Source organism: Hemiscyllium ocellatum, chromosome 32 (assembly GCF_020745735.1).
Source record: "Hemiscyllium ocellatum isolate sHemOce1 chromosome 32, sHemOce1.pat.X.cur, whole genome shotgun sequence".
NCBI classification, from domain to species: Eukaryota; Metazoa; Chordata; class Chondrichthyes; order Orectolobiformes; family Hemiscylliidae; genus Hemiscyllium; species Hemiscyllium ocellatum.
In genome coordinates, this window is record NC_083432.1 from 20,666,213 (window position 1) to 20,678,798 (window position 12,586).

General features: G+C 43.3%; 1 protein-coding gene across 1 annotated transcript in view; it reads left to right on the top strand.

Moving 5' to 3' along the window:
- Positions 1 to 12,586, top strand: part of LOC132830751 (meiosis-specific coiled-coil domain-containing protein MEIOC-like) — a 74,760-nt gene that overhangs the window by 12,264 nt on the left and 49,910 nt on the right. Inside the window, exon 4 of the mRNA XM_060848588.1 lies at positions 5,075 to 5,217. Coding sequence (XP_060704571.1) covers positions 5,075 to 5,217 — 143 coding nt within the window. The remainder of the gene's footprint in view (positions 1 to 5,074; positions 5,218 to 12,586) is intronic.

The following is a 12,586-nucleotide window of genomic DNA, read 5'->3' on the forward strand; positions in this document are numbered from 1 at the left end:
ATCAAGGATATCTCAAAGAGACTGCACAATATTCTCAAAGGGGAGAGGGACTAGCAGGAGACATTGTACGCAATGGAACCAGCACCATAGGAAGCGAAAAGGATGAGATTCTAAATGGAGAATATAGAAGTTAGGCAAGAATTTCAAAAGGAGGTGCTTGATGGTTATCCGGATTACACCTGGTGCCACGGGGTTGTGAGGGTAGAAATAGGAGGATATAGCATATGAATGTGTGGCTGAGGAGCAGGTGCAGAGGAGAAGGATTCACATTTTAGCATCATTGGAATCTCATCTGGGATAGAAGTGACATGTACAAGAAGGATGGATTGTACTTGAATTGGAAGGGGACTAATATACCTGATTCCCATGGGACATGGTTAGCAAGGTTGGATCTCCTGGAATACAGGGAGAGCTAGCCATTTGGATATAGAACTGGCTTGAAAGTAGAAGATCAAGGGTGGTGGTAGAGGATTGCCTTTCAGACTGGAGGTCTGTGACCAGTAGTGTGCCACAAGGTTTGATGCTGGGTCCACTGCTTTTTCATAAACGATGAAATAATTTGGATGTGAACATAAGTATATTTAGTAATTTGCAGATGACACCAAAAGTAAAGGTGTAGTGGACAGCAAATCAGGTTACCTCAGAGTACAAGGGGTTTTTGATCGATGGGCCAGTGGGCCAAGGAGTGGTAGATGGTGTTTAATTCAGTTAAATGTAAGGTGCAGCATTTTGGGAAGCCAAATCAGGGCAGGACTTCTACACTTAATGGTAAAGTCCTGCCCTGAGCAAAAAGAGACCTTTGAGTGCAGATTCATAGTTCCTTGAAAGTGGAGTTGCAGGTAGATAGGATAGTGAAGCAGGTGTTTTGTATGCTTTCCTTTATTGGTCAGGGCATTGAATTTAGGAGTTGGGAGGTCATATTGTGGTTCTACATGACATTGGTTAAGCTAATTTTGGAATATAGTGTGCAGTTCTGGTCTCCCTCCTATTGGAAGGATGTTGTCAAATTTGAAAGGGTTCAGAAAAGATTTACAAGGATGTTGCCAGGACTGGAGGATTTGAGCTATAGGGAGAGGCTGAATAGGCTGGAGCTGTTTTCCCTGGAGCGTCAGAAGCTGAGGTGCAACCTTTATAGAGGATTATAAAATCATGAGGGACATGGATAGAGTAAATAGACAAGGTCTTTTTTTCCCTGAGGTGGGGGAAGTCCAGAACTACAGAGCATAGGCTTAAGGTGAGATTTAAAAGGACCTAAGGGATGACTATTTCATGCAGAGAATGGTACGTTTGGAATGAGTTGCCAGAGGTACTGGTTGGTACAATTACAATATTTAAAAGGCAGCTGTTTGGGTATATGAATAGGGACGGTTTTGAGGGATATGGTGCAAATGCTGGCAAATGGGACGAGATTAATTTAGGATATCTGGTTGACATGGACCAGTTGGACCAATGGTCTGTTTCTGTACTGTACATCTGTGACTAATTGTGTGACATGAGCTGAAGGCAAATTTCTCCTTTATGCAACAAGTAAATTGTTCCTGGAAATTTATTTGTTTTTTCCTATCTTTTAATATCGTTTTTCTTGATACCGCCCTAAATATCTCTTGTACCTGATATGACCTAATTTTAACTCCTCCATTGCTTTCTCAATCCATAAATTCAATTGACTGAAGTTTACTGTTGACCTACCATTTACTAAGGTTTCAGTTATACTTCCACATACCATTTCACTTCCTAAATGTTCATGTTATCAGTGATCAGTAAAATAGATTCTATATGCAGCTGCCGCTAAATCTGGAAAATAAACTGTCACTGAGGAATTCCATCGCTCCAGTTTTATTCAGTGTAGTGTAGCAATGGCTTTTAGGATCTCTTTACGATTTGCGGTTAAATTTGTGAAAACAGCCATCTAGCAGACTTGCATTGACCAGTGTAAGAATGGTAAATTTCGAACAATCATAATAGTTTCTGCCACAGAACAAGGGGATGCAGATTGTTTGCTAAGTCAACTCTAGGTATGGTATTGCTATGAAGAAAACAGGGAAACGATAATTTTCTCCCAGTTTGGCGTAGTTAAAATGTATGAAGCTTGAACATAGAATCCCAACAGTGTGGAAACAAGCCATTCGCCCCATCAAATCTACACCATCCTCTGAAGAGTAGACAACCCAGATCACACCCCCCCCGCCCACATTTCTCATAGCTAATTTACCTAACGAGCACATCCCTGGACACTATGGGCAATTTAGCATGGCCAATCCACTTAACCTGCACATCTTTGCAGTGTTTGCAGAGAACAGCTCCCTGCATATGAAGGCATGTTGCTTTTAGCAAGTGTAAGTAAGCTATACTACGAGTTTAATTGTCTTAAATTATTTGTTAGTGTAGTTATTAGTGCAGTGAGGATTATTCAACATGTCTATTTGTGGAATCACATCTAATCATAAATATATTGTTTTGGATTTTACAAGCCCTACCTGGTTTAGTATGAGTCATATTTAGCCTATTCCTTTAAACTGCTTACATGATTTTTCATTTGCTCAACCAATTGCTGGGACATGCAGCCTACATTCCTGGTAGTTACCTGGCACTGAAAGTCATAAGTGACATTATTCAGTTGTGTGCTTAACAAAATAGCTTCTTGGACTGCTGCAGTATGCTGTTAGTGGTAAGTACTACATTTGTGTGCAATAATATCTATATAGAAGCAAAGTGAAATGGCTTTCTTATTGTTGATCAAATTTCAAGATAATTTGCCCTCCCAGGATAATTTTGAATTAAACCAGGCACTTTTCCGGTCTGAGCAGCTATGTCTGGCCCACGATACTGATTGGGATAGCCATTATCCCACAAGATAATTTTGCACAAATCTCTCGTGTTTCCTGATGAAGGGCTTTTGCCTGAAACGTTGATTTTCCTGCTCCTCGGATGCTGCCTGACCTGTGCTTTTTCAGCACCATTCTGATCTCTACTTTGGTTTCCAGCATCTGCTGTCTTCACTTTTGCCCAACCTGTACAACCTATCCTGAGAAGATGATTCACTCATTCAAGATATCAATCTAGCGAACCCCCTCTAATGCATTTGCATCCTTTTCTTAAATAAAGAGACCATAACTATGCTTGGTATTCGAGATGTGGCCTCACCATTGGCCTATATAACTGTTATTACTTTAATGTTCAATTCTACTTGTAATACAGAAGAGCATCCCATTAACCTTCTTGATTGTGCTATTAGAGTTATAGAGATATACAGCATGGAAACAGACCCTTTGTCCAACCTGTCCATGCCGACCAGATATCCCAACCCAATCTAGTCCCACCTGCCAGCACCCGGCCCATATCCCTCCAAACCCTTCCTATTCATATACCCATCCAAATGCCTCTTAAATGTTACAATTGTACCAGCCTCCACCACATCCTCTGGCAACTCATTCCATACATTTACCACCCTCTGCGTGAAAAAGTTGCCCCTTCGGTCTCTTTTATATCTTTCCCCTCTCACCCTAAACCTATGCCATCTAGGTCTGGACTCCCCAACCCCGGAGAAAAGACTTTGTCTATTTATCCTATACATGCCCTTCATAATTTTGTAAACTTCTAAGGCTCAGCCTCCGACGCTCCAGGGAAAACAGCCCCAGCTAGTTCAGCCTCTCCCTATAGCTCAAGTCCTCCAACCCTGGCAACATTCTTGTAAATCTTTTCTGGACCCTTTCAAGTTTCGCAACATCTTTCCGATAGGAAGGAGACCAGAATTGCACGCAATATTCCAACAATGGCCTGACCAATGTCCTGTACAGCCGCAACATGACGTGCCAACTTCTGTACTCAACACTCTGACCAATAAAGGAAAGCATACAAAACTCGTTTTTCACTATCCTATCTACCTGCGACTCCACTTTCAAGGAGCTATGAACCTGCACTCTAAGGTCTCTTTGTTCAGCAACACACCCTTGGACCTTATCCTTAAATGTATAAGTCCTGCTAAGGTTTGCTTTCCCAAAATGCAGCACCTTGCATTTATCTGAATTAAACTCCATCTGCTAGTTCTCAGCCCATTGGCCCATCTGGTCCAGATCCTGTTGTAATCTGAGGTAACCCTCTTCGCTGTCCACTAGATCTCCAATTTTGGTGTCATCTGCAAACCTCCTAACTGCACCTCTTATGCTTGCATTCAAATCATTTATGTAAATGACAAAAAGTTGAGGACCTAGCACTGATCCTTGTGGTACTCCTTGCATACTATCTTTTGCCTTGTGCACTGGAGCTGTTAATTCCCACTGCACTTTGGAATTCTGCAGTCATTCACCATTTAAGTAATGCTTTTTAAAATTCTTCTTCTTTTTCTGCATTATATTCCATCTGCCAGATTTTTTGCTTATTTACTAAGTCTGTCTATATCTTTATGCAACTTCCTTGATTATCCTTCACAACATACTTTCCTAACTATCTTTGTGTCATTTACAATTTTAGCTGTCATGCCTTGACTTGCCTTATCTAAATCATTGTAACTTGTAAAAAGTTAAGATCCCAGCAGGACTCCACTTGTACATCCTGAAGTATGCATTATTATCTGTTCAATCTAAGCCTCCAGAAAATTATCCAATTCTGTTTTGTATAGTAAAGAAACATCGCATTGCTACAGGGAAATGGGACGAGGGGGACGAGGAAAGTTTCTCTCACTCTTCCGGCATAAAGAACAAATGCTAAATGGTTACAGCACAGAATGAGATCATTCTATGAAATTGTAATTTCATACCTGTAAATTTTTTAAAATGCATTCATAAGATGTAAAAATTGCCAACAGTTATCGGTGTAAATGTTATATTTTATTTTGTAATATTGTGAAGCCCTTTGGAAGTTTTTTTTAAGTTGAGCTGATTTACAAATATACATCATTGTTTTGTACATCTACTAAAGCTACTCTATCTTACTGAATGGACACCTTTCCTGATTTGAGCCAGAATTGTTTGGAGAATCAAATTGAAACAGTTTTAGAAGGACTAATATTTATAATCTAGAGTATTGCATTTCAAAAGTGTTAAGATTTTTCATCTTACAACTGAATTCTCTGTAGATACCTCAATATGAAGAAAATATAGATTCACATCCGTCCTATACTGCATCAGTGTCAACCACTGATTCCTCCTTGTTTTACGTTCCTTGGTCAACATCTGGAGATGATTATAAGCAACTCGCTGGGTCTCAAAATCCTAATCGGTATGTGAATGATCTATTTCCAGATTTAATAATATAAAGAAAAATGCAGTGCACAGATATTTTTTGTGTTTTGAGGTCTTTTTTAAAACCATGATCGTGTCATAAGTTATCACATGCTGGGGAAGGCCATCATTCCACACAAGGCAGACCGAAGGGTCTGTTTCCATGTTGTACATCTCTATGACTATGACTAATTCATTTAATCTCTAGAGCTTTGGTGATCAAATGAGTTTTTTTGATTTGTTTTACCTGAAATAAATCAACTTATTTTAAAAATAGAATGCATTTGTACCTGTAATCATTTTATTATGTTTTGCAAGTTGCTATTTCTGCCTTATTGCCACTAGAATGATCTTCAAATAAGTTATGTGAAACTTATTTAGTCAGTGAGATAAACATTAACATTACAATCAGAATGGAATAGTATAGAAACCTATGAATATTATAAATAGGATCTAAAGTTATTTTTTCAATACTTGATTAAACTAATACTGCAGTGAATGTCGTGATCATAGAACATATGAATTCATGATCAGGGTATGAAAACCCATTCACAAAATTAGGGTGGAAGATAAGAATTTTTCTAATAATTTTGCAAAATCTCCCTTCAGCTTGAATCTTTTGTAAGAGCTACTGAATCAGAAGCACATAACTGTTCCGAACCAAAAGGGAAAAGCTAGACAAATGGTCATGTCAAGAACATAACAAGCCAGGCAGCATCAGGAGGTGGAGAAGTCAACATTTTGGGTATAACCCTGTGTCAGGACTTGTAGCATTTGCAGGTTTTTTGCCTCTAGACAAATCGTCATAGCAGTATACACCTTTTATATGAGAGTAAACGTGAAGCTTACAGGATTGGAATGATGAGTATACTGGTTAGTAGACAGGAAACAAAAACTAGGAATAAACAGGTCATTTTCCAAATGGCAGCCAGTGACTAGTTGGGTACTTCTTGGATCAGTGCTTGGACCCCAGCTATTCACAACATATATTAATGATTTAGATGAGGGAGCTAAATGTAATATCTCCAAGTATGCAGACAACACAGTTGGGTGGAAAGTTGAGCTGTTAGGAAGGTACAGAGATATTTTAGTTAGATTTAGACAAGTTGAATGTGTGGGAAAATGCATGGTAGATGATGTATGTGGATAAATGTGAGGCTATCCACTTCGGGAGCAAGAACAGAAAGGCAGCTTATAACCTGAATGGAAATTACTTTGAGAAACGGTGAGGTACAGTGAGATCCTGGTATCCTTGTACACCCCAGTCACTAAAACTAAGATGCAGCAGGCAGTAAAGAAAGTAAATGATAGTTTAGCAATAAATGGTGAGAGGATTTGAGTACATGAGCAAAGATATGTTGCTGCACGTCTACAGGTCCTTTGTGAGACCAGAAGAAGGGCTCATGCCCGAAACGTCGATTCTCCTGCTCTTTGGATGCTGTCTGACCTGCTGCGCTTTTCCAGCAACACATTTTCAGCTCTGATCTCCAGCAACTGCAGTCCTCACTTTCTCCTTTGTGAGACCACAACTGCACAATTGTGTGTAATTTAATTCTCCTCTAAGAATGGATGTTCTGGTAATGGAGGGAGTGCAACAAAGGTTTACTATACTAATTTCTGAGAAGGCAGGACTGCCATCTGAAGAGAAACTGGATTGGTGAGCACTGTTTTCGCTGGATTTTAGAAGAATGAGGGGAATCTTAGAAATCTTTAAAATTCTAACTGGATTAGATGGGTAAATGCAGGGTAAATATTTCTGATGATTGGACAGTCTAGACTCACAGATCATAGTTTAAGGATACGGGATAGGCCACTTAAGATTCAGATGAGAAGGAATTTCTTCACCTGGAGCTCTATGAGCTTGTGGAATTCTCTTCCACAGAAAGCAGTTGAGACCAATATATTGAATGTTTTCAAGAAAGAAATAGATATAGTTCTCAGAGATAAAGGGATCAAAGGATACGGTGAAAAAACCTGGAACAGGATACTGATTTGAATGATTCTGGATTAGTGGTGCTGGAAGAGCACAGCAGTTCAGGCAGCATCCAAGGAGCCGCGAAATCGACGTTTTGGGCAAAAGCCCTTCAATCAGGAATAAAGGCAAAGAGCCTGAAGCGTGGAGAGATCAGCTAGAGGAGGGTGGGAGTGGGGAGAAAGTAGCAATGGGTGAGTGGGGGAGGGGATGAAGGTGATAGGTCAGGGAGGAGAGGGTGGAGTAGATAGGTGGAAAAGGAGATAGGCAGGTAGGATAAGTCCAGACAAGTCATGGGAACAGTGCTGAGCTGGAAGTTTGGAACTAGGGTGAGGTGGGTAAGGGGAAATGAGGAAACTGTTGAAGTCCACACTGATGCCCTGGGGTTGAAGTGTTACGAGGCAGAAGATGAGGCATTCTTCCTCCACGCGTCTGGTGGTGAGGGAGCGGTGGTGAAGGAGGCCCAGGACCTCCATGTCCTCGGCAGAGTGGGAGGGGAAGTTGAAATGTGGGGCCACAGGGTCTTGTGGTTGATTGGTGCGGGTGTCCCGGAGGATGTTCCCTAAAGCACTCTGCTAGGAGGTGCTGAGTCTTCCCAATGTAGAGGAGACTGCATTGGGAGCAACTGATAAATAAATATTAGTGGATGTGCAGGTAAAACTTTGATGGATGTGGAAGGCTCCTTTCGGGCCTTGGATAGAAGCGAGGGAGGAGGTGTGGGCGCAGGTTTTACAATTTCTGCAGTGGCAGGGGAAGGTGCCAGGATGGGAGGGTGGGTTGTAGGGGGACGTGGACCTGACCAGGTAGTCACGGAGGGAACAGTCTTTGCGGAAGGCGGAAAGGGGTGGGGAGGGAAATATATCCCTGGTGGTGGGGCCTTTTTGGAGGTGGCGGAAATGTCGGCGGATGATTTGGTTTGTGCGAAGGTTGGTAGGCTGGAAGGTGAGCACCAGGGACGTTCTGTCCTTGTCATGGTTGAAGGGGTGGGGCTGAGGGCGGAGGTGTGGGATGTGGACGAGATGCATTGGAGGGCATCTTTAACCATGTGGGAAGGGAAATTGCGGTCTCTAAAGAAGGAGGCCATCTGGTGTCTTCTGTGGCGGAACTGGTCCTCCTGGGAACAGATATGGTGGAGGCAGAGGAATTGGGAATACGGGATGGCATTTTTGCAAGAGGTAGGGTAGGAAGAGGTGTAATCCAGGTAGCTGTGGGAGTCGGTGGGTTTGTAAAAATGTGTCAAGTCGATCGTCATTAATGGAGATGGAGAGGTCCAGGAAGGGGAGGGTGGTGTAAGGGAAGGGGAGATGGTTCAGGTAAATTTAAGGTCAGGGTGGAATGTGTTGGTGAAGTTGATGAATTGCTCAACCTCCTCGCGGGAGCACGAGGTGGCGCCAATGCAGTCATCGATGTCGCAGAGGAAAAGGAGGGGAGTGGTGCCGGTGTAATTACAGAAGATCAACTGTTCTACGTAGCCAACAAAGAGACAGGCATAGCTGGGGCCCATACGTGTGCCCATGGCTACTCCTTTGGTCTGGAGGAAGTGGGAGGATTCAAAAGAGAAATTGTTAAGGGTGAAGACCAGTTCAGCCAAACGAATGAGAGTGTCGGTGGAAGGGTACTGTTGGGGACGTCTGGAGAGGAAACAACGGAGGGCTTGGAGGCCCTGGTCATGGCGGATGGAGGTGTAGAGGGATTGGATATCCATGGTGAAGATGAGGCGTTGGAGGGCTGGGGAAACAGAAGTCTTGGAGGAGGTGGAGGGAATGGGTAGTGTCTCGAACGTATGTGGGGAGTTCCTGGACTAGGGGGGATAGGACAGTGTCGAGGTAGGTAGAGATGAGTTCAGTGGGGCAGGAGCATGCTGAGACAATGGGTCAGCCAGGGTGGTCAGGCTTGTGGATCTTGGGAAGGAGGTAGAACCGGGCAGTGCAGGGTTTCCAGACTATGAGGTTGGAAGCCTTGGGTGGGAGATCTCCTGAGGTGACGAGATTCTGTATGGTGTGGGAGATGATGGTTTGGTGGTGGGGAGGTGGGGTCATGTTCGAGGGGGCAGTAGAAAGAGGTGTTCTCGAGTTGGCGTTTGGCTTCAGCGGCGTAGAGGTCAGTGCGCCAGACTACCACTGCGCTCCCCTTTATCCGCTGGCTTGATGGTGAAGTTGGGATTGGAGCAGAGGGATTGGAGGGCTGCGCGTTGTGAGGGTGAAAGGTTGGAGTGGGGTAGACAGATTGAGGCGGTTAATGTCCCGGCAGCAGTTGAAAATGAAGAGGTTGAGGGCAGGTAATAGGCCAGCGTGGGGCGTCCAGGTGCATGCAGTGTGTTGGAGGTGGGCGAAGGGGCCCTCGGAAGGTGGGCGGGAATCCTGATTGTGAAAGTAAGCTCGGAGGCAATGGAAGAATTGTTCGACGTCACGGCGTGTATTAAATTCATTGATGCGTGGACGGAAGGGGATGAAGGTGAGTCCTTTGTTGAGGACTGATCGTTTGTCCTCAGTGAGGGGAAGGTCTGGAGGGATGGTGAAAACTCGGCAGGGCTGGGAGCTGGTATGGGTGTGGAGCTGGGAGTGGGGTGGAACCTGTAACTGGAGTGGGTGTGATGGTGGGGGGATTGGGGGTGGAGTCATGACAGGGGTAGTGTTCTCCTCGGGGTTCTGGGGGATGGGGATAGTGACAGTGGGGTCTGTGGGGGTGTGCCAGCTGAATGCAGGTGAGTGGTGCTGGTGGGGGCGGAAGTGGTGGTGACCACGGCAGTAGGGGTGGCAGAAGTCACTGAGTGTGTGGCATTAATGATGATGTGAGGGGCGGAAGTGATGTTTTTACTGATTTGAATGATCAGAGTAAATGTAGAGGAGGCCCAAGGGCAAAAAGGCCTACTCCTATTTTGTGTGCCTATGTATTTTATAAGTTAGAATCATAGAATGTAGCAATTTGGACCATTGAGTCCACCTTCAGAACATCCCAACCAGACACACCCCCTACCCTATCCCTGCAACCCTGCATAGCCATGGCTAATCTATTTAAGCTACACATCCCTGGAACGAATGGGTAATTTGGAACGGCCAGTCCACCTAACATGCACATTTTTGGACTGTAGGAGGAAACCAGAGTACCCAGCAGAAACCCATGTAGACATATGGAGAATGTGCAACCTCCACACAGACAGTTGTCTGAGAGTGGAATTGAACTTGGGTCCTGATGCTGTAAGGCAGTCATGCTAACCACTGAGTGACCATGCTGACCTAATGCCTCATCTAAAAATTAGACAAGTTAATAGAGACACAAAATGAAATACGAACTACAAAGAGTTTGATTATGCCATAGTCGTCTTTACAGTCTGATGTTAATCTCCTTGCCATGCCATCTTTCTTTCTGTACAATCTGGCACAAAACTCAATATTTTAAGATTGCATTTTTTAAAATCAAATTAATATCCAGGGCAAATAAACTCTGCTACAGATTCTTTAAAGATATGGGGAGATTGGTTTGAGTATAGGATCATAGTTAAATCTCATAAATCTACGGATTTCACCGGGGTAGGATTGAAGGCAGAGAAAACATTTTGGGTCTGCAACATCTAATTAAGGTAGCTAAAAAGCCAAATTATAACTCCTTTAAATGGCTGTTAAGCACCGTTGGCAGTGGTACTGCAGCTACCTCTGGGCCAGACGGTCTGGTTTCATGTTCTACCTGTCACGGAGAGTGTTATAATATATCTGAAGAGGACGATTTGAAGAAAAGCTTTTTTAACCCTCCATGCTTGAATTGACAGCTACAGCACCCATTTCTAATCTGTCAGCAACATGCTAGGGTCACTGAGATAAGTGCACAATGGGAAGAGCTACTTTAGTGAAACTGACAACGTTGATCAGTGAAATAACAATAGCTTCCAGCCAGGACCATGACCACCTTTTCCAAGCATTCATTCTGCCAGAATGCAATAATTTATTGACACAAGATTGCCAACTTCTAAAAAGGCACTTCTGCTGTTAAACACTTTACTCAATTCAACACTTTCCAGCCGCAAGCCATTGTGATAGCATGAGAATAGAGTATACAGCTCTACCTTGCAGCTCTGGTGAACGGTGACAAAAGAAGTGACACCACCAGTATGTTCTCCAGTTTCAGTCTCTGCTCAGGTGCTGCTGAACCTACTGCCTTTCTCTGGCATGTTGTTTCTTTTCTATATTTCCAGCACCTGTAGTATTTTTTTCTATATCAGTTGTGTTACCCACTGCATATTGGGCAGATGGGATGGATCCCAAAATCAAACTGGAAGGAGGTGAGACCTCCAAACCGGCCTATCAGCAAGGGAATCACTCTCTTGACATGTCTACACAGCAGTGCATAGAAGATTGAATTTCTTGTATCAGTTTTCTGGTGATATCTTCAGCCTGCAACAACACCTTCCAGTAGAACAGATGGGCATGCAATGCCAGGGCGTATAATGTATTTGCCACCTGAGGGCCTTCCCCAGGCGTTGTCTCTCATTAAATTGTTTTCTCTCTTCTGCAGGTAGAGAAATTAGAGTTGTGACTGGTTGAGTTAGGTTGTGTGCAGAAAAGCACAATATTTGTAGAGGTTGGTATAAGAGGAAATAGAATAAGGGTGACCATTTAGAAAGGGGTGTGAAGTTTTTGCAGAGAGAGGAATGAGTGGAACTGTAAGGTATGTTGCCTGAAGAATGGTGGGGTGGTCAGAATATAGTTATATCACCTGAAAGGGTTATGTCACCTGCCCTGAACACCTGCGGTCCAAGATCCTCTTGGTGCATTTCTCATATTAGAGGGATCACAATCATGCTTTTGACTTCCTCAGCCACTTCCATCAAACCTGTTTCATAGAAAAGGATAGCCTTTCAATAGTCCTTGGGAGAACAACCTCACTCCAGTACCTCCAGTCCCACAACAGGATCCATGAATCATGCTGTAGTCTGATGAAACAAAGTTCTTCCTTGGACAGAATAGGTGTTTCATCCTACCCAACCTCCATAATTTATAAGAAAATCCCAAGGTGGCTGTAGAAAACGGTGACTGTCTTGGAAAAGTGAATCTTTCGCTTTTCCGAAACCCAACACACAAAATTGACCTGGTATTCTGATAGAGACTAAATTGATAAATTTCTGTCCATACATGAAGGCTTTCCTTGACAACCACCTTTTATGGTGATGCTGTTTGAAAGTGTCTCTCGCACCTTAAGTGAAGTACATTGCCCATTCACCGGAATGATCTGGCTGAAGAATCTGGTAGCAAAGTAGTAGTTATGAAAAACAGAAATGGGCTTGACAGTAGTTCAGATCCCGTGTCATTTGAGGTAAATACAGCACTACGTAAAATAATAGAGATCCAGAATCTGAATGAAGGTGGGACCTAGCCAACCCCCGGTTTCTGAATTTGACTGT